The sequence below is a fragment of the Porites lutea genome, chromosome 4, assembly GCF_958299795.1.
Source record: "Porites lutea chromosome 4, jaPorLute2.1, whole genome shotgun sequence".
NCBI lineage: Eukaryota > Metazoa > Cnidaria > Anthozoa > Scleractinia > Poritidae > Porites > Porites lutea.
Window position 1 is genome coordinate 47,101,805 of NC_133204.1, and position 22,867 is coordinate 47,124,671.

The following is a 22,867-nucleotide window of genomic DNA, read 5'->3' on the forward strand; positions in this document are numbered from 1 at the left end:
ATCGCTGAATGAATGATAACTCCTTATGTAAATTTTAGGCGACTCTGGCCTCTGTGACAAGTTAAAATGATTCAGTGTTAGAGGATTGTAAATTATACGGTCTGTGAAAGCGTTGTTATGTTTTTTGAAAAGAGAGCAGAGAGCACCTTGAATTTGAAGATTTTCAATGTTTGTTGAAAGAGCGTTTTGGTGCAGATTGTTCGAGCTTACCTCTATTTGTTTTATTCAGGGTAAACAGAATTTGAAGGATCTATTCTCCGTCTTGTAATTGAAATAACTTTTATTATTTTACTATAAATCTAGGCTTTTCCATTTTGTAGATACCTATCTTCGAGTGTTTAAGAATGTGTATGGAGATCTATGTAAATAAGGAGGGCAGCCAGGGTTAGAAATTATTTTTGAATGTTGACAGGCCAAACAAATTTAAGCTCGGTCATGTCTAGTTACTAACCGGTCAAAATAAATTATTACCTGCCAAACAAATTTTAGCTCGGTCATGTCTAGTTACTAACCGGTCAAAATAAATTATTACCTGCCAAACAAATTTTTGCTCGGACCGGTCAAAAGACAGTAAAAACTCGTAGGTAAGAACCTGGATTTTCCCATTGCATTAACAGGTACGTTCTTAAAAAAGTAGTTATTGGCAAAAAATTTGTCTATTTTTCTAAAATGAAAAGGTTCTTATTTTCTGAAAGAAAAAAAAATTGCAGATTATGTTTCCCAAAGAGGTTCACCTGAATATTTTCCAGGTGTATAGAATTTTTTTTATAGATTTGAGAAAATAAAGATGTGTGTCAAATATTGGGCTAAACAGGTTCTTGTATAGAGGGGGCCTAATTATAACTGGCAAGTTTAGCCTAACAGGTTCCTAAAAACCAGGTTCTTAGTCACAGCTAGGTTTTTACTGTATTGAAGACATTGTACTTTGCAGTAATAGCCAAATTAAGACAAAAATTATGTGATCATAAATGCTCAAAAACTCCTTGTGTTGAGAGATGGGGAAATAATATAAACCAGTTTTGAGGGTGGTTATCAAGTTGTTCATTCATTGGAGGGTACAGTGTAGTAAATAATATTTCCAGGAATATTGTCAAGCTCAGCTCTTTTTTTCTTAAAAACAATTCCCCATTAGAGTTAAACCAGAAATTACAACTTTTGGCTCAGTATTGTTCTGACATGTTTTCTTTGAACAATAGGTGTATGTAGGGGTGAGGGAAAATTCTTGCCCAACTAAAGATTTTATCTTATCTTCTTAGCCATGGAAGAACATGAAAGTCAGGTCCTCCAGGTTGAATGTAGCATGGAATGCTCTCTGCTTGGTGAACAAGAGCAAAGTCACTCAGCAGGTACTGATATAGTTCTTGGTAGATGGTATTTATTATAGAATTGCATAATTGAGTAAAATCACGCATTCTGATTGGTTAACGAAGAGAGGTATTCAGTGTGGAATTGCGAGTTGAAAACGAGGCTAAGGGATGTTTTTTCGCATCTACGTAACAACTATCGTCAAATTGTAACACAACAACTGCAAAAAAGGTTTTCTACGATGTCATTTTAAAATGTTTTCAAGATCATTGTCACCTTTTGTATATCCTTTCTTAACATACTGTAATGTCGCCTGGTCCTCCACCTACTGTTCCAGCCTAAACTGTATTTACCTTTTGCAAAAGCGTCTAGTGCGGCTCATAACAAAAGCTCACTATCTAGCAAATACCGCCCCTTTGTTTAGCCAGCTTAAAGTCCTTGACATATTTAGTATTAATTCATTTTCTGTCACTACTTTTATGTATTGTTATCACCATAATCTTTTGCCTAGTAGCTTTCGAGCTGGCTACTCTAAAACTTCTGGAGAACACTGAACAATAGAAATATATAAGAACCAATGAGCCTCAGGTGTCACAATCTGCTTGCTTATCTTCGTAGCCATGGAAGAACATGAAAGTCAGGTCCTCCAGGTTGAATGTAGCATGGAATGCTCTCTGCTTGGTGAACAAGAGCAAAGTCAATCAGCAGGTACTGATATAGTTCATGGTAGATGGTATTTATTATAAAACTTAATAATATACATGGAAAAATTTCTTGAATGAGATTGGCTTAGAGCAGTGCAGTTTTTAGTAAACACAGTAAAAGACAAGGAAACATAATGCAAAAATAAGGAAATAAAGTGCAAATTTCTCAGAGAATGAAAACCTGTGAACAATCAGTGTTCTCCAGAAGCGCAGGCGACTGGTGGTTTTGCTGCCTACTCTTATGACTCAAAACAGTAAAAAAAACTGTCTGTACCTTTTATCTTGAATTTTTCAGAAGGTCCTAAAAGAAACAAAAACAATAACTTGTCGTACAAAAAGCTCTTTTGCTAATGGTGTTATCGATATATTTACTGAATGATTTTTGATGAGACATTGCCAGATAATATTTTTAATTGTAAAATATCTAAGACAGTACATGCATTCTGATTGGTTAAAAACCAATAGTTTATTGTGCTGGTAATCTCATAGTAAACTGAAACATGCTTTAAAGTTATTTTATAAAAGTAAAAGACCACATTTTCTATGGATTTACCAGCATGATAACTCACTTGGTTCTTGGGAGAACTCTGGAAAAGCTTATAAATCACGAGCAAAACTTCTCAGATCTCTGGGCTTAATGTCCCCAAACCCCTCCCTTAGATACAGTACTCTCGCTTTATCAGTGCTTGGTGTCAGGCACCAGTTTCTTTGCTTTGGGAGCTGGCTACTCTAAAACTTCTGGATAACACTGAACAATAGAAATGTATAAGAACCAATCAGCCTCAGGTGTCACAATCTGCTTGCCCAATTTATTAAGATTATATCTTATCTTCTTAGCCATAGAAGAACATGAAAGTGAAGTCCTCCAACTTGAATGTAGCATGGAAAGCTCTCTGCCAGGTGAACAAGAGCAAGGTCATTCAGCAGGTACTGATATAATAATTATTGATTACAGAAGATGATATTTATTATGAAAGATAATAATATACATGGAACAATTTGTTGAAAGTGATTGTCTTAGAGCAGTGCAAATTTTAGTAAACACAGTGCAAAAATGAGGAAAAATTATGCAAATAAGAATAAAAAAATATGTTCTCAGAGAATGAAAAAATGTGATTAGCTAATAAACAATAGAAATATATCAGAACCAATCAGGTACCACAATCTGCTGGTCACCCCGTGGGAAGCCAGGTAGGTAACTTGACGAGTGGAAAAATAGCTGGCATACAAAGCAAAATTTAGTTCTGTTATGACAAAGTACTATTGAACAATTGAAAACAAAAATCAAATATAAACGTTGTAAACAGGACCATATATTGATTTGATGTTTGAAGCTATTGTACAAAGAGAAAGGATTTTCAGAGAAAATTGAGAGTTTCTAGGATGCCAAACCCAACAAACTGCTTAGTGGAGTCCTTCTACATCAAGACTCATGAGTAATATAAACAAACAAGTGGGCAACTATGTGCCCAAAATGGTCTGAAAATTAATTATTATGACAGCTATGGACACGCATTGAAAGAGTTAAGGATACACCTGTCCATAACTAAGGACAAACAATTCAGTTCCTTGATTTTGAGATGCTAAAATAAATGCGAAACAACTAAGTATGTGTTGCAAAATTAAAGCATACAAAGGCAGGCAGGAAAGTACATGTAAATTATTTCATGTATATTATTAAAAAGTAATCATATGACTTTTCTCACTCAATGTGGAATTTATTTGCACTCATGTGTTTTTCAAAAAGCTCAAATTGCATTTGCCCTTTAATTTAAGGCTCATTCAGTTTTGATATTTTTTGAAAAATGGAAATTGAACTCAAAGGCGAGTGACTACTTATGCAAACACTCATGCCCAATTCACACGCTACCCATTCACACCAACTAAACATGTATTAAAATGAAAAACAGACACAGAAAATTGGACCTCAGATTCTCACACAGGATTCAAAATAATGACCTTCAACCATTCTGGTAATTTGCAAGAAACTTAGTCAGTAAGCAGCTATTATAAAGCAAACAATTTTAACTTTGTTTAAGCTTTGGTGTGAATGGGGTTAAGTATTTTGTGGAATATAAATGAAGAAGAAAAGGGGAAACAAATGATAACAATATTTGTAGTGAATCATGAAAACAAATGCCTGTATAAGATCCTTGCAAATAAGGGAGCGGACATGCGGACAAAAGTACAACCACTTAAGGATAGCTCCATGGTGAGAATAGGTTCAAAATAGTTGTAGCACAGCATGAAGGTCCTTTCTACAAGTACAATTTGTAGCAGTTTTCTTTATAAAATGAGATAATGTTAGTAAAGCATGTGATAGTCAAGATCTATACATTACATCAAAAGACTGATGACTGATTTATGAAATCTCAGTCAGTAGTTATCACCACTTAGAAAACGATTTTCAAACCTTGTTCTTTTATCTAAGGTTTGGAAAAATACTGTGTATTTCCTTTTTGAAATCAGGTTCTGAAATCAGTAACACAAGCACCATTAGGTAGGCAGGCTGTAGCCTGCATAGCCCAAGAGTCACAATTCTATTAATTCTTCTCCTGTAATTGAATACCCCAAACAACTTCACTTATCCCTCAGGCATGCTAAAAATAGAGTCCACTAGTGCCACTAAGCTTATATTGTGTAGTTGGTAAATAAAGATAATTCATTTACTAGGAGAAGAGATGGAAAGGGACACCCTTGTAGTAGAAAATGCCCCAATCGAGGAAGCAAGCAACGTGCAGGAAACACAGCAACCTCTTCCAGAAGTAAATAATAGTAGCCACCTAGAAGATGACCGCCTTATTGCTAGAGCAAGGGCAGTTGGTGTGGACTATGAGTTTGCAAAGCCTGGTGAAGTGGAAACGGAGGATGACAGGAGAAAAAGACAGCGGCGAAACCAAAGAAGAATATCAGAACAAGAGAAAAGGTTGCGTGAAGCCGTTGGAGATCTACCACCTCCTCCACCTGCAGGGTCTAGTCAGCAAGAAGATAATGCATACAGTGCTATTCGTGCATTTGAGGTGGAGCAGATGACTTATGCATTCTTTTTTTGTGAGGTCTGCAAGGAAAGGCGATTGGAGTGCAAGGGCACGAGAAACATGTGTACTCGCTGCAGAAGAGATAAGAAGGTGCCAAAAGTTTGGTCTGGTGAGAATAACATGGATCCAATGGCTGTTCCTGAGATTTTGTCTAACATGTCAGATGCTGAACAGATGCTGATAGCCAGGCTAGCACCTACTGTGCATGTACACCTACTGAAGCATGGAGGTATTGCCTCAAAGGGACATTGCATTGCTTTCCCACAGGCTGTGCAAGAACCAGCCACTATTCTTCCACGCCTACCAGCAGAGGTGGATATCATACGCGTGAGAAGACAAGGAAAAGATGATACCCATAAGGACTTCAGGGTTAGAAGACACCGTGTTGAAGGAGCCCTTCGTTGGCTCAAGGACAACAATCCTGCTTATGGTGATGTTGTTATTGATGGTGCTCGCATAGAGAATTTACCAGAAGATGGTGAGTTGCCGAATTTGAGGACTGTTGAGTTCTCTGAAACAGAACGCATTGATGACCAAGGCCCTGCACCACAACAATTGGATGTTGGGGAAACAGACAGCACTGATGACTCAACAGTCTCTGGAATTATTCTTCCTGAGCCTGGAGTGAATGTGCAAGCACAAGTAGAAGCAGCCATAAATGAAGTTGTTTCTGAATCTCGGGAAAGTGAAGCTGAAGAAGCACAAGGAAATGTGCAACGACCAGTGATCCCTTGGCCGACCACGGGTACAACACCAGCATCAGAGTTTACCACTCCCTACTTTTTTACGATGGCATTTCCTTGCTTGTTTCCCCATGGAAAGGGTGATTTCCACATAAACCGGCCAGTGACATCTCCTTCACTGCATAACTGGGCAGAGCACCTGCTGTGGTACCAAGACGGAAGGTTTGCGAGGCATAAGGTGTGGAAGTTTGTTGTCCACAATATGATCATGAGGAAGCGTGCCCTGGAGCAGAGTCGGTTCTTTGTTGATCAGCAACTTGGTGACCCACACATAACTGTTGCAGACCTGCAAGAGCGACTTGCGAGAGGTGACACTTTTACCGACAAGTTGTTGTATTTTGGCGCAAATCTGCGTGGTACAGCTCAGTACTGGCACCAGAGACGCAGAGAGCTTCGTGCCCTTGTGGAGTTCATGGTCAATGAGAAGCGTGGGTTGCCTTCATTTTTCATGACTGGAAGCTGTGCCGAGTTTTACTTTCCTCCTCTTAGAAGGCTACTGGAAGAGTACATCTTGCAGACGAAAGGCGAAGAAGTCAACCTTGCTGAAGATAGCAATGCCCGCTTCAAGGCAGTACAAGAAAATACTCATGTAGTGGTGAGTTACTTTGACCTGCGTACCCAGGCTTACCATGAGAAGATACTGAAGCCGGTATTTGGTGTCTCTGATTATTGGTACCGCTATGAGTTTGCCAAGTCCCGTGGTCAAATTCATTGGCACCAACTCAGCTGGAGGGAAGACAGGCAACCACATCAGCTATTGCATGAAGTTCGTGAAGATGGTTGTGAAGAGGAAGAGTATGCAGCTAGACTTAGTCAGTGGGCAGATGAAACCTTTGCCATGACAGCATTACATCCAGCTGGCAATGACGAAGAAGGGCAGCCAAGAAAAGACCTCTGGCCACCACCTGAGGGAACGGCTGAGCCCATATCAGATGACAGAGATCCCTTAGTGAAGATGCTAATGCAGATCGCAGCAACACAAGATGCAATACTGGAGGATCATTTGCTTTTAGTAAACAGGGTTGGACTCCACAGTTGCTCTGATTACTGTTCCAGTCCACCGGCAGACCGATTTCACACCGCAGCAAGTGGTTGTTTCGCATTTAGATGATACTGTTGGGAGATTTTGTACCGGAGTGAAATTCTCGCCGTGCTGCAACGACCGGGGTGAACTGACGCTGGAGTGACTTGTGCCGGCATGGTGGTATTATGTAAACAAATGTAGAGCCATGAGAGGGAACCAGAGTGAACTTGCGTCAGGGCGAAAGTTGCCCCAGTGTCATGTAAACATGCACCCCTAAGAGTGTACACCATGGAAAATTGTGGTCGATTTGTTAAATAGATTGCTTTAGCTATTATTATTGTTATTATTATTATAATCATAACTATAACAAAATTCTCAAATCTGATTGGTTCTCAACTGCCCTGATTTCAGCCTTCATAGGACAGTTTAATAGGACAGTACGTGTCATGCCTAAATTGGACAGTACGCGCCATCACGCACGCGCTTAAATGGCTTTTTTTTTCATTGTTAGCGAAAAATCTTGGAATTTCTTGTGTTTTGATTTAAAAAGAGCCCTATATATCACAAATTTTGTTAAAGTTATGATTAACTGGTAACAGAACTTCGTGTCATCCAATTCGATCTGTAATCATACTCGTGATGAAACAAATCGGACTCCCGCTACACGGTCGTCCGATTTTGTTAATCATTCGTATGATTACAGACCGAATTGGACTCCACTCAGTCCTGTTACCATTACTTATTATTATTAGTATTATTATTATTATTACTATTATTACATGTAATAACTTGGAAGGTCTGCTTGAAGCAATGACAATTAAATAATCATGACCATAAAGGAAATATTTAACTGTTGTGATGTAGTTGACTCAGTTACATAACATTTGGTTTCCAGATTTATATTCAAAGTGTTAAGCGAAGGATTTATAAATCTATTTTTTAGAAAGAAAGGGAAATTTGACACCATTTCCAAGGGGAAAACATCAGACTTTGATTAGTCTCCCAAGCAGCTATTTTTGACTCATCAAGCAGCAAAACGCTTAACAAATGTGGTTGCGTGGTAGACTACAACTTGATACCAACTGGCAGGTATCAGTTAGGCTATATTGTATTATAGTTATTATTACGTAATGAAATCGGGAGCTCCGCTTTTAGGCTTGGCTAAATATATATATTAATTCATATTGTAACCAATGCACGTATTCGTAAATGCAACTTACATTGCTGATTTATTGCTCTCGCCATCTACGCCACCAAGATCTCGAATGGGAGACTTACTCCAAAGCTCAGAAGTGTTAAGCAAACTATCAGCAATAATGGCCGGAGAATCGACAACAGAAGGCGAGGGCTGACCAAAAGGTTTAACTGGAGTTGAGGTAAGCCTGCGAACGGCAGACGTTTCTCCTCGCGAGGAGGAACGTCTGCGACTCAGCTACAGAAATTCCATACTGATGACGCAAAATCTGTCCGGAACCCGGTCAGAAGCGCTAATTTGTCGACGGAGTAGTTTCACTGTTTTAGCTATTGTTTACGAATGACAGACAAAAGACAAAAGTACGCAAAGGTCAAATGTAAAGGCATTGAATCTCTAACAAAACAGTCAATATTTGCGGAATATAGTCTTCTTCAGAAGAAGCATTTGAGTTTTTCCGGAGCTCATTCGCAGATGAACACAACACTTTACCAAAATCGACCAGGAGAAACGTAAAATTGAACAAATTTGCATTTGGAACTCCATGACTACCGGATTTATTATGTAAACATTGATTTACGTCATCGGTATGGAATTTCTGTCGCTGAGTCGCAGACGTTCCTCCTCGCGAAACGTCCCTCCGAGGCGATGAACGAGGAGAAACGTCTGGCGTTCGCAGGCTAAGTTGAGGTCTGTGGCAGAAGACCTGCACCGTTCTAAACCTCTTATTTCACTGGTCTCCTGTAATCTGCGTCTGCGGCCCTTTAAGGAAAATAAGTTTTTATCGATAATCAACATTGAAATGGAAAAAAAACAAATGCTAACCAACACGAAACATATATATCACTGAAACATAATAAGCATCGTCGCACCTTGGCTTCAATTTCCTCTTTTGCATGTCTTCGTGCAAGTGTCATAAATATGATCATAAATATGACTCATTGACAAAAATAATCTTTAACGGTTTAATCATCAGGCAAAGAAACGTATGACTTACCTTCTCCGATATTCAACAGATAACGAACGTGCCACCAAATCGCTGTCACTAGAACATTCACATCCTGCCCCGAATTTCACTGTAAGCCACGACTGAAATATATTATTTTCGAGGAAAGGACGTTGAAGGTTTTTAAACCACTCTCTTTTGCACCGTTTCAGGTCAGAAATCGTTTTTTCTTGTGACCCGAGTTCCTTCGTTTACCGTCATGGCCGCCTCTGCCATTTGCAGCCGCCATCTTTTTTTAGCCGGGTCAATCTTGAAATATTCTACAGAATTTTTCAAGTTTTGAGCTTCGGCCAGCACATGCGCAGTTCATGAGATTGACCCTTTAACTGAACCCAATTATTTTAATTACCTTAAAAGGTTTTAAATGACGCCAACTGAGGAACAAAAAATTACTTATTTAAGGCATATATATTAATGAACATTTTCGTTTTCTTTTCTTTTCTAGCTTAATCTGATGCACAGAAAAGTAAACTGGCTTAACGCGGAAAAAATGTCTCAGTTTCATTTCCTATTGTTATGGTTATTGATGCACTCTTCGCCAGCTACCTCGATCGACCCAAAACGATTCTACCAGCCCGGCAACGTTACTCTAGGAGTCTTGCTTCCTCTTCACGTCAGAACCGCCCACGATAAATGCGGTGAGTTTTACGCTTTCGGCCTTGGATACACCGAGGCTATAACTTTTGCAATCGAGCGTATTAACAAGGATCCTGAGCTTCTACCAAATGTGACACTGGGCTTCGACATTCGAGACTACTGCGACACACCTGTTCTCGACATGAAAAAAGCCAATGACTTTGTGAAAAGTAATTTTCTGAACGAACTACTGGAAGGACAAAGTGATAACTGTAAGTCGAAGCTTACAATAAATATGGATAATCTAACGACTCCGATTTCTGCGGTTATTGGCACTGACGATTCGAGTAGCACCGCCTTCGTCTCGAGTTTACTAAATGTGGCTGCCATTCCAACTATAAGTCCTTCCGCTACCAGCGAAGAGTTGAGCTCACCGTATTTTAACTCCTTTTTTCGCACCATTCCACCGGATGGCCAACAAGCTAAAGCCATGGTTGACATAATAGAGTATTATCAATGGAAGTATATTGCAGCCGTAGCCGTTGACCATTCCTACGGTCGATACGGCTTACGCGCGTTGGAACGAGAAGCTTACGACCGAAAGACATTCTGCATCGCGTTTTCGGAGTACATCACGCGTTCGGGATACAAAGGAAAAATGACATCAATCGTAAGAAAACTCAAAGATGCTGAAAACATCAAAGTGGTCGTCTTATGGAGCACCTATGAACCTGCAAAAAGATTTCTGGAAGAAGCAACTGCGCAGGGGCTTGAAGGACGAACATTTCTTATTAGTGAGGCAATAGCTGCCATCAATCCAGACGTTTTGAAAAAAAATGCTGTCATACTAAAAGGAGCAATAGGAATAAGGCCTTATCTATTCACAGACAATCTGTTTGAGGATTATCTTAAGGGAATCACACTAAATAAGACCCGAGAAAGCGCCAATCCGTGGTGGAAGGAGTTTTGGGCAAGCCATCTAAACTGCTCCTCAATGACTGAAAGTGCTTGCCTTTACTCGGCCAAAATAGACGATCGAGTCTTCGCCAAACTACACAACGCGTTCATTCCTTATCTGACAGACGCCGTCTATGCCCTTGCACACGCGCTGGACTCTTTACTGAAGTGTAAAAATCCCGGAGGCGGACCTTTAGCGAGTGGGTACTGTCCTGAGCAAAATGCCAAAGTCACACCCGAAGCCATGCTTCTGAAACTCAGGAAAGTGAGCTTTCAAGGCATAACAGGGCAAGTGCAGTTCACCGAAAGTGGTGATCCCACTTTTTCGTCGTACGATATCGTGAACTTTCAGAAACAGGCGGAGAATTATGAAAATGTTAAGGTGGGGACATGGACAGGGGGAACTCGTATCAACCTCACAATCAACGACAAACAAATAAAGTGGACTAATGAAGAAAGTGAGCCTCCAATATCCACGTGCAGTCACCGTTGTCCTCCGGGAACTAAGCAAACGATCACTGTGTCCTGTTGCTGGGAATGCATTAAGTGTCCTCTGGGCTCCATCAGTAAACAGCATAGCTCTCCCAACTGTACGAAGTGCCCACAACTACATAAATCAAACGGCGACGGTACAGCATGCCTGCCTTTGCCAGTTATCAACATCAAGTGGTCAGATGTTACTGCAGTCATATTTTTGATCCTAACGGTTATTGGATTGCTTGCAACATTCATGGCCATCTTTGTTTTTGTGAAGAACCAGAGTACACCATTAGTGAGGGTATCCAATCGAGAACTTAGCCTTCTTTTGCTTGTCGCAATCGCGTTGTGTTTTGTTCTCACCTTGCTCCATCTTGCTCAGCCCACAAGGATGTTATGTTGTATTATTTATCCCCTAAGGTACTTTATTAATACGACTTTTGTTTCCATCCTCTTCTTGAAGACAAACCGTTTGGTCCGCGCTTTTCAGACCAACATCATTCCAAACTGGTTCAAGCGATACATCGTGGATCGCAAACGTCAATTTCTTGTGGTCTTGGGACTCAACATAGTTGAAGTTATTCTGGCAGTGTTGTGGCTAACTCTTGATCCACCTTACGAGCACCAGGAGATACGAGTACAGACACATGTGTTTTACACCTGTATGCCATTCAGATCAGCTATCGGAAGTGTCCTTAGGGCAACCATGTTTAGCTATTTCATTTTGCTGTCTCTAGTATGCGCTGGTTACGCCTTTAAAGCCAGGCGACTTCCAGAAAACTTCAACGAAACGAGATACATTGGGTCGGCGATGTACGTGCTCCTGATTTCCTGGGTGTCATTTTACCCGGTGCACACGTCCCTGGAAGGTTTTTACACAACCATTGTGGCCTGTGCCACTGCCCTCGTCACCGCATATGGAATTCTTTTGTGCGTTTTCGCGCCAAAACTATTTGTCATCCTGCTTCGTCCAGAGAAAAACACAAACGAGTTTATGAAAGCTGAAATTAGGCAGTTCACAAATAGTGCTACGTTTTCAGCAACAATCCAACAAGCTGATGTTCATCCCACAAACGGGATTTAAAATAATGATACTTAGTTACACAGCACATCGCAAACTAGACAGTTAACAGATCAGGACTACAAAAATTTCGTTACGTCACTTTATACTGAGAGGCACAAACAAGTTGCAGTTACTTCGAGGTTGAACATGCTACTTCTCATGGGAAAAACTCTTTCAAATTTCTGGGACCCAAATTGTGGAATATCAGTGTTAAATGACATTTCAAACAGTAAGAACCACGACAAAACTGAGTGAAACATAAAAATAACCGATCAAAACATGGACAGAAGGGATAACTATCACAGCAAATACAAAAGGAAGCATAGATGGACAAACTTTTGCTAAAGCTTTTTGAAAACTCTTTAGCGTAAAAGTTCAGTTTTAATTTTTTGTTAACTTTTGAAATAGTAATTGAGAAACATATTTGTCTGACACGATTTGTCATTTTTATTTACCATTTACGATGGTAATTTATAAAGTTCCATTAAAAGCAATAAGGATGCACAATTGGCATTATTGTTACCACGACCTTAGACTACTTTAGAAATACATAACGAAATTTATTGAAACGTTTGTAACTTAATTCATTTTTATTTATTCGTCTCAAATTTATACTTAATTGTACTTTAGTTTTACATTTTTATGACAACAAACCATTTTCTTCTTTTTTTCTCGCAAACAGGTGGTGTTACTCCTAGTTTTAAAAATGTTTTTTCTTGGTTCGAGTATATCAGCTACCAACATTAGGTCCCAAAGTTTAGAAAACTGATGGTAGCAGCTAATTAGACGGAGATAGCCACACCAAACACAAAAAAAAAGAATAGGAAAGCCGAAGCAAAGAGTTCTAAACCCTTTCTATTCTCACGTGGACTCCATATTTCGGGATCAGAGTGACACCAGCAAGAATTTCCAAAGGTACCTGTGTCTCGGGTGAACGTAGAAACTTGTACTTTATCAAGAATTTCACCAAAGCAATCTTGATCTCCATTAGAGCGAATCTCATCCCAATGCATGACCTTGGCCCTAAACCGAATGGCAAGTACTGATATGGGTGACGATCGTCTTTCGCGGAGCTTCGAAATCTCTCGGGATCAAATTTTTCTGGGTTGGGCCAGACATCAGGGTCACGATGTAGAAAATACAAATGATATAAATGGGATAAATATGTCATTAAACTTGTAGTCGTTGACACATTCACGGTTAACCTGAGCCAAAGGTGGATTTAGTCGCTGTGACTCATTTATAACACAATCAAGATAATCAATGTCATGAGAAAGGTCGTACAGAGAGCTTTCAAGGTTTCTCTTTACTGCTTCCTTGATCTCCTCTCTTAATTTGTCCTGTGCATTCTGGTTCAGGGCCAGCTGGTAGCTGATATAGGCTAAAGTATTGCTCGAAGTTTCGTAACCCGCGAAAAGAAAGATCTGACACTGGCCAATTATTGCCTCATCGGTGAGTTTCAGTTGAATCCTCGTTCGCTGTCAGCATCAAATGCATCAAATCTTGTCTTCCTGTTGGCCCAGTTTTTAGCTAGTTTTTCTCCTTTGCTGTAAGATCTCTGAGGCGACCTTTTCGAAGTAGCTTGGAGTTCCAGAATCCTTAAAAGATATATTTCAAAAGGAAACCGTCTTAAAATGTCTATTATCCAAGGAGTAAGGAAAACTTCCTTCACTTTTTTAAATAACAGGCTTTATTTGTCGTTTTAATGTCAGTTTCGAAACCAAATGCGGTGGAGAGTATAACTTCCAGCGTCATTCTACTGAAGTAGTCTAACATGTCCACAGATTCGCCTAAAATGCAAACACACGGCTACCCATTTTAACGGATGGACAAGAGCCAACACCAAGTTGAGTTGGGTCAACTAAGTTGACTTACAAAATTACAGTTCTTTGATGCAGATTTTTTGAGCGCGATAGAAGGTTTATATTAAAGCAGTTACTTAACATAAGAAAACTCATCTCATGCCAACCTATAATTTCTTAAACATTTTCAGACGATTTGGGCACCCTGTGCAAAAAACTGTTATGAACTCTCGTAGAGGAAGTTGTAAGGGGGAGATATAAGATTCAAATTGAGTGTATTTTACGAGAAAGTATCTTTTACTAGCGTTTTCATTAAATTTAATGACTTTTCTAAGCTTTCCAACTAATTTGAAGTCAAACAGATTACTCACAATTTTATTGAAAATTAAATTTGAAACATAGACGGCATTCTGTTCGTTCGCAGTCTTATGATTTATGAACTTGCCTTTAACTGGATGTAAATGCAACAATGCAGAAAAAAAGGCCATTTGGAACAAGTCCAAGGCGATTAAAAGTTGATTGTTTCTGTAATAAAGAACTAGAAAAATTCTTTTTATTACTGTAGTACAGTGTCTAATAAAATCTCAATTTTGCCTTGTAAAGGTCTTCCTCGATTAGGTATGATGTAAACAAGGCGCACAAATGAAAAAAAAAAACACTTTTAAACAAATTTAAACTTTTGTAATGTTAACTAGCTATCAACTGTTGGATTTTGATGTTGCTTAGAGTAATTTTAATTTTTCCTCCTAAAATAAACATTTCAATCTACCGTTCTGTCCTTAATTTCAACAATATTTTTTTTGGTTTTCTATTTAAAAAGCAATAACACACTATGATGCAATAATATAATACGGCGATCAATTCGAAACTTAAATGGTCCGCAACCTTTAAAATTCCCCCCACCCCACCCCACAAGGGGGGCTGTTAAAGTTTTGCATGTAACGCAGTTACAGTTTAGTTTCGGTAAAACAGAAGACTTTGAGCTCGATGGCCGGAGATGAGTTTATTCATTCAGATGTGTTTCAACGGGAAAACTGAAACCCTTCCTCAAAAGGTAAATCAAAGGCTCGAGATGTTACGTAGGGATTTGAATATTTCTTTGTCATGGCTTTAAGATAATACGTTTACAGTTTATTGCTTTTTTTAGAAGTATATAAACGGATGCTTCGCCTTTAGCCCTGGCTAAATCTATATATTACACCTGTAGTCGCACCACGAAAAAGAAAATGGATTCAAGGTCAAACATAACTCCCTTGATCCCTGTCTGCATATCAACCCCCGCGCTCCGATCCCTCATCTTCCTGTTATTCGTCACAACAAATTAACCTTGGTAATCGCTCCCGATTCACAAAGCGGCATCTTTATCCACCATCAACTAGCAGTTCTTACTGTTTCCTGCAGTAAATTGCTTTCTGACCCAGTAGCATGATATAAGTTCATCACACGTTAAAGAAAATTCTAATAGAAATTTTGAGAAGAGAAAGTGAACAAGGAGATGAAGTGATGTATAGATATGCCTGGCTTCAATTATTGCAGAGAACCCGTTTTGTAGGTCCCCTTGCTGTTAAAAAATAGTTTGTGGACATAAGCTTAATTAATTATCGGGCACGTTACAACTTGAATCAACGTTAACAGAAAATGTATGATTATATTCCCAATGCGGAAGGATCAACAGATATCCATAATTGATTAAAAAATCAACACATCTTTGATGTTTAATTTTAGTTTCATGTAGATCACAGGTGAGTACATTAAAATGAGAAATAGGCTAAGTTTGCAGGGACACAACATGCCCTCTAAGTAAGCGACTGCCATAAGAAATCCAAGAGGTGTAAATTCATCTCCCACTTTTAAATTAATCATGTCGCAACTGGAACAGAGATGTTTTCCATTTAACCTTTTAGATCTTGAAAAACTGACAGAACTGACACCAAATAAGCAATCGTGTTAACAAGTCGTTTACATAACAAAAAGGAAGTTTAATCTTCGCAGGACTCCGGGCTAAGTGGCCAGGATTTGTTTTTAATGCCTCCGGCCAAGCTTTGCCACCTTCGCTAAATGAATATACCAAAAGTGCTTAAAAGGGTTTTAGTTTCTATTCATCCTTGAATGAAAATGTAATGTTTCTTGAAACCGTCATCTTCGTTAAAAGCGGAGGGTTTTATTGGAAAGCGATCACTTTATCTGATAAAATACCCGCTCTTGAATTAAATTTTTTCCTTGACAGGCACTAATGTTCCTTTCCTCCACGTAAGATCCATGATAAACTATGGTGGTAATGCTAAACACTCCGGAGATTTCTTCGCTTTTGTTTGCTAACACGGCGGCCGTATTGTTAGTACCTGCTAAAGGGCATATTGGACTACTTATCACAAACTATGTGTGATACAACCAGTTACATTTAGCTTTAATTCTTCACTCCCTTGAAAGTATATTTCTTCACATGTTCATATTTTCGATTTCTTTACTCGGTTTTACACTTGAGGAATTCATGGACATCAATTCGCGTAAAATTTCGATGATCTACACTTAGTCTACACACTCGATCAGCTCCGCGACTCCGAACGACTATACAGACCCTAGACCCTCGTGCAAAGTTCAGTTCCCAGATCATGTGACGAGTTTTCCCGCCACAAAGAAGCAATAATTTCCTTACACACTCCCCGCCTTGATTGACACAGGTCAATCAACAAACGAAACGAATAAAATAACAAATGAAAGGAAAAGAGTTCGCTGTTCTTTGACTTAATCTTAATGTTCACTAACATGCTCCTGTCAAGCATTTCCCATGAACATAATAGGGAAATCAGTGTTTCTGCTCTGACGCTCATTCCCGCACTTGTGATTCGACTGCCACAGGATAAAGCGTATTTAGGGGTCTTGTCATTTGCGTTGCCTCCTGCTTCTCTTAATCAGTTTAATTCTCACGTATTCCATCGCTATTCGACTGCTTTTCGCACAAACTGTGACGTCACTAACTTTAACACCTGGAAGTCGATCTGCTGCAAATGTAGTAGGTCGCGTAATCTTCTACTAGCTGGCAACTGCTGCTACTGAGACTTTTTATCGGCCGCGGGAGTGATTCGTTCTTGTCGTTTTGGGAAATTGGATTTTTATACTTCTTATAGTGTTTTAATGTTTACATAGTTAGTATTTGTGTATTTTTTAAGGGCACACTTAATTTGGAGCCTCGCTCTGTTGTTTGTCCCGCACCTTCGTCTCTCGTTCTTATGACTTGTTCAAATGTATTTTTCCCTAGTCTTATTTTAGCACTGTAATCATGGTGAAAGCGATTGAATAATAAATAAATAAATAAACTCTTTTTCAGGCAGCGCTTTGTTGATTTAACGAGACTTTCAAAGAATCCACTCCACCAGGGTGCTAATGCCATAATAAATTTCCAGGATATGCTATACTCTGCTAACAACCTTTTTCAGCTCTTCACTCTTGAAAGCGGAAACATTGTCCGATACAACAAGCCTTGGTACATCTCATCGAGCAGTGAAACGTTTCAAGCTTCTCACAAATGCTTGAGTTGGCATATTTGGAACCAGGTCTAGATGAACTGCGCGACTAGATGTTCACGTATATAACATAATGTAAGCCTTGTTCATAACACGACTCTTGTTGTACACATCCTTGACATAAATGGGACCCGCAACGTCTACTGCTATATCTGAAAATGCGAAGTCGTCAGACAATCTGAATTCAGATAGTTGAGGGATAGGAGGCACTCCATAGGGACGACCTTCAGGTTTCTTGCATACTACACACTAGCTTAATATCTTCTTAACTGTCTATCTTTCTTTTAACGACCCAATATTTCGAACGCAGTTGAAGTCGTTGAACCAGTGTCTCTGCTACTCCAGTTTGCATAACTTGTTCATGGCACTTGAGAATCACCAATCTCGTAAAGTAATGTTCTCTAGGCAGAAGCACAAGAAATGTAGTATCATAGGGTAATGATGACAGACCTATTCTTCCTTGACATCTGACTACACCTTCACTGTCCAGGGTCGACTTTATTTGCTGGTACTTGTCACTGTTTGGGGAGTTTGGGGGCGGACTGATCAGTTAATTAATTCATGGAAAAACAATAATTTATTTGCTATTTAATACACATGTACTCCAGTTCACACTGTAGGTCATAGCATATTTTCCCAAAAACAGATGACTTACTGTTTGTCTAAAAGTTGCTAATATCTTGGGGTTGAAATTGACATCTTACTATAATACTAGTAATAGTTGACACTACAGCTGCCCCCGCTCTATTGCTGGTTTCCAGTGTCACGCCCTTCAAAATATATCAAAATAAAAATCAAAGCCATTGGATAGATAAAGTCCAGAATCTGGGAAATGAAAGGAGGTAAATATACAAAGACCCTCGCCAAGATTTGGGTCGAAGGAATAATTCATCTACGAGATATCCGAGGAAATGTTTTACCCAAATTTATAGAGCTTAGTATGGAGACGCCATGCTGGAGCTCATCCGGATGAGCTCCAACATGGCGGACGCAAACGAGCAGAAACATCTGTTACCGAGTTTTGCTACAAAAGCGTGAATTTACTCCTAAAGGAACTCATAAACATTAAAGTAATACTTTTTCTAATACTTGAAGTGTTTAGATAGCAAAATGCCTCGAAAAAAGTCATTTTTTTTAACCTAAATGACAGCTCTCTCGGCCGTCATGTAAATGCTGTGTCACGAGAAGAAGAAACCTTTTGAAGCGAAAAATTTGTTTGAAAATTAGTTTTCAGCTGCTCTAATACACCATGAAAGTAAAATCTCAGTATGGTGGATAGTTTTGTAGTTTGAATTTTAGTGACGGTATGTGAAAGCCAACAATACATTGTCGGTCAATAGTATTCTTGCTCGTTGTGTAGCTCTTTGAAACATACCGATTCATAATGAAAATTTCACAAATATTCCGTGCAATAGGTGAGATAAATGCAGGAAACGCAAGGTTCCATGCACAGTTTCAGTTCGATTTACACAGCTTTGATCAAAGTTTTCTCAGCTTCGAGAATAGTTTTCTCGCTAGCGCATTCTAGTCTTATTTGAAACAGTTATAACGGAAGGACATCTGTGAGCACTGAATAAGTCAGCACAAATTTGATTGTCGGCGAATTTCTGTAAATGTCCATCAATCTGCTAGTAATAAGCTAGCCGTTGTTCACTCGTCTTGCTTGTTTGGCCGCTGAGTCTTATTCCGGTCCAAGAGAGAGAAAGAGTGTCTGGCAAGGTTTCCAATATAAATCAAAGATTTGAGAACTCGTGTCTGGCAAACTCTCCAAGTGTTTATATATACACAGTTAAACGCACTTTATAACCTCCCCTGCGCTTAACGAGTGTCTTTTGGTCCTTAACTTTCAAAACAACTGCTCCACAGAACGTCACTGCGTAATGCAAAAGAGTATCGAAGTATGACTGCACAATAAATGTCACAAAATCTACCTGAGCGGTCCCTTCGAGATTTTCTGTCTTTACGTCATCCTAACCATTTCGTACTTGCGGGCGCAAACAATAGAAACGTCATCATTACCTACCGATTCCTCGCGGCCCCAGTTCGAGCAAATCGAGATTTTTTCTAGTATACTGACTGTATATTTGAACTGTAAGTACTGTCCTTAATATACGCGCGAGTTACTAGGGTGCCTCCTCGGGATTTCGCCTCTGGGCGAAATCCCTGCGGGGGCAATAATTCATCTGTAAGTACTTTCCTTAATATACGAGCGAGTTACTAGAGTGCCTCCTCGGGATTTCGCCTTCTGAGCGAAATCCCTGCGGGGGCAATTAATATTAATATGTCAGTACAAGACATGTCTTTCATTGTTTACAATTCCTTATGCTGCACAAAAATTTCACTTTGAAGAATATCGGTATTTCCTACTTCTTGCTGTCTTGATTCTCATAAGATTATACTGTAAATTATCAATTAATGCAAATGTATAGAAATTAAAGAAAGTGATAAATCTTAGTCTGATAACACTCTGACTGGACTCTGTTCTATGTATCTCAAAATATGACAACTCAGTCTTCCATGGGTGATGGATTTTTCTAAAGATCACCTTTTTCCGGTTCACAGCTTTTTGACGGTGCAGGTAAACTGAACCGACTCTACCACTTACGCAATTCTGCAGTGGGAGGTGGTGGTATGGCCGCAAGGGATTGGGGCTAACAGTGACGGGGATCACTTGCATTTAGAGAGATATTCCTTGTCAAGATATCCACATCATGTAATCTGGCATGTAATATGTTAGCAATGAGGAGGGGAATATATTCATATCCCTTGTCTACTGTTATGATCTTTATGTCCCATTGCTTTGTCCACTGATAGTACTTTCAGCTGAACATCTGTTCTCCTGTTTTTTTTTTTTTTTTTTTTTTTTTGGTTTGTGGCAGGGGGGAGGTGAAGGTGGTAGTTCCAGTCAATCACTTCAAGGCATTGTCTTACTCTGTAGGCCCTGTAACTGTAAAATATTCAAGTTTGAGGAAATATTGCTACTAAACAGAAAATTAAGGCCACAATAGAGCACTGCATTCAATAGAGAATCAGCCGATCATAATGATGATCATTAACATCCTCATCACCAGTACAGTCAACAAGTAATTACCTGGAAGATATCCTCTTTGATGCATACAGCAGGGATAGGCTATTAGCACATTCAATACTTCCTGTGTGCCTGTTGAGATAAACAGCAGTTAGAAAGTATAAAAAAAATAGAGGGAAAAATAAAAATTTTTTCATAAGAAGTGGATCTCTTGACCCAGGCATATGAAGAAAGGCAGGGTCGGGGGAGGGGGGGTTAACACTTTTATGCATTGGCGTTTCACCAATGCATGTATGCGCCTCATATTATCGTTGAACGCTTTAGGAAACACCCTGATAGTGGCAGAAGCTAATTTTTCTTACCCAGCCTGTGGGGCAACTGAAATTTTGTACATAAAAATCAGTGTCACTGTCAGTGTCAATACATCTGTCTTTATTCAAGGATGGCAAAATTATAAAGTGCTTGATTACTGAAAAAAGGCACCAAAACAACATGGTCAACTGTAGTATAACAGAATACTATTCATAGGCAATGTACTCCACCAATGGACCTTTCATGGCCGGTTTAGAGATCACCCTGGGAACAAAGTGTTTGTTAGGAGGAAGAGATTACTAGTAAAAACCTGACATGCGGTAATGAAAACTCTCCAAGTGCAATAATAGATAGACTGTTATGTTTATCCAATATCCGATGGAATATATGTAGGTATATATATATGTTGTTGTTAATTTGTTATCTCAGGTAATTTGTATTTTTCTTTTGTTTAAACGTCATTAGCTTTTATAGCATACATTACCATACTCAAAAACTAAAGAAAAACAAAAATTATCTGAGATAAACATATAACTACAACATATATACTGTCGAGTATTCAGAGGTAGACCCTTCTGAATCAGAACACATATTCTTATCGTCAGAAAATAAAGACGAGTTCAAACTATAATCGAAAAAAAAAAGAAAGAAATCAGATGGGATTGTTTCCTGTGATATGTAAATAAAGACAACAAACTGTGAGATACCTTTATAATTCATATTGTAACCAATGCACGTATTCGTAAATGCAACTTACATTGCTGATTTATTGCTCTCGCCATCTACGCCACCAAGATCTCGAATGGGAGACTTACTCCAAAGCTCAGAAGTGCTAAGCAAACTATCAGCAATAATGGCCGGAGAATCGACAACAGAAGGCGAGGGCTGACCAAAAGGTTTAACTGGAGTTGAGGTAAGCCTGCGAACGGCAGACGTTTCTCCTCGCGAGGAGGAACGTCTGCGACTCAGCTACAGAAATTCCATACTGATGACGCAAAATCTGTCCGGAACCCGGTCAGAAGCGCTAATTTGTCGACGGAGTAGTTTCACTGTTTTAGCTATTGTTTACGAATGACAGACAAAAGACAAAAGTACGCAAAGGTCAAATGTAAAGGCATTGAATCTCTAACAAAACAGTCAATATTTGCGGAATATAGTCTTCTCCAGAAGAAGCATTTGAGTTTTTCCGGAGCTCATTCGCAGATGAACACAACACTTTACCAAAATCGACCAGGAGAAACGTAAAATTGAACAAATTTGCATTTGGAACTCCATGACTACCGGATTTATTATGTAAACATTGATTTACGTCATCGGTATGGAATTTCTGTCGCTGAGTCGCAGACGTTCCTCCTCGCGAAACGTCCCTCCGAGGCGATGAACGAGGAGAAACGTCTGGCGTTCGCAGGCTAAGTTGAGGTCTGTGGCAGAAGACCTGCACCGTTCTAAACCTCTTATTTCACTGGTCTCCTGTAATCTGCGTCTGCGGCCCTTTAAGGAAAATAAGTTTTTATCGATAATCAACATTGAAATGGAAAAAAAACAAATGCTAACCAACACGAAACATATATATCACTGAAACATAATAAGCATCGTCGCACCTTGGCTTCAATTTCCTCTTTTGCATGTCTTCGTGCAAGTGTCATAAATATGATCATAAATATGACTCATTGACAAAAATAATCTTTAACGGTTTAATCATCAGGCAAAGAAACGTATGACTTACCTTCTCCGATATTCAACAGATAACGAACGTGCCACCAAATCGCTGTCACTAGAACATTCACATCCTGCCCCGAATTTCACTGTAAGCCACGACTGAAATATATTATTTTCGAGGAAAGGACGTTGATGGTTTTTAAACCACTCTCTTTTGCACCGTTTCAGGTCAGAAATCGTTTTTTCTTGTGACCCGAGTTCCTTCGTTTACCGTCATGGCCGCCTCTGCCATTTGCAGCCGCCATCTTTTTTTAGCCGGGTCAATCTTGAAATATTCTACAGAATTTTTCAAGTTTTGAGCTTCGGCCAGCACATGCGCAGTTCATGAGATTGACCCTTTAACTGAACCCAATTATTTTAATTACCTTAAAAGGTTTTAAATGACGCCAACTGAGGA

At 39.3% G+C, this 22,867-nt stretch overlaps 2 protein-coding genes and 1 pseudogene across 2 annotated transcripts; 2 read left to right on the plus strand and 1 right to left on the minus strand.

Annotated features, from left to right (window-relative positions):
- Positions 1-744: 744 nt before the first annotated feature.
- On the plus strand, positions 745-6,901 carry LOC140934775 (uncharacterized). Its single transcript, XM_073384343.1, has 4 exons — positions 745-1,346; positions 1,924-2,013; positions 2,847-2,936; positions 4,683-6,901. Exons 1-4 carry the CDS (start codon positions 1,259-1,261, stop codon positions 6,899-6,901), a joined length of 2,487 nt encoding a protein of 828 aa, XP_073240444.1. The 5' UTR covers positions 745-1,258.
- Positions 6,902-9,502: 2,601 nt separating this feature from the next.
- Positions 9,503-12,561, plus strand: LOC140933850 (extracellular calcium-sensing receptor-like). Its single transcript, XM_073383515.1, has one exon. The coding sequence runs from the start codon at positions 9,503-9,505 to the stop codon at positions 12,104-12,106; it is 2,604 nt and encodes an 867-aa protein (XP_073239616.1). The 3' UTR covers positions 12,107-12,561.
- A 340-nt stretch (positions 12,562-12,901) lies between these two features.
- On the minus strand, positions 12,902-21,533 carry LOC140934776 (cytochrome P450 3A29-like; annotated as a pseudogene).
- Positions 21,534-22,867: the final 1,334 nt, after the last annotated feature.

Bases quoted from the DNA above. Each gene is read 5' to 3' on its own strand.
- LOC140934775 (XM_073384343.1), top strand. From the start codon at position 1,259: ATGGAAGAACATGAAAGTCAGGTCCTCCAGGTTGAATGTAGCATGGAA. The intron at 2,014-2,846 runs GTACTGATATAG...TTATCTTCTTAG, and splicing joins AGAGCAAAGTCAATCAGCAG to CCATAGAAGAACATGAAAGT. The intron at 2,937-4,682 runs GTACTGATATAA...TTCATTTACTAG, and splicing joins AGAGCAAGGTCATTCAGCAG to GAGAAGAGATGGAAAGGGAC.
- LOC140933850 (XM_073383515.1), top strand. From the start codon at position 9,503: ATGTCTCAGTTTCATTTCCTATTGTTATGGTTATTGATGCACTCTTCG.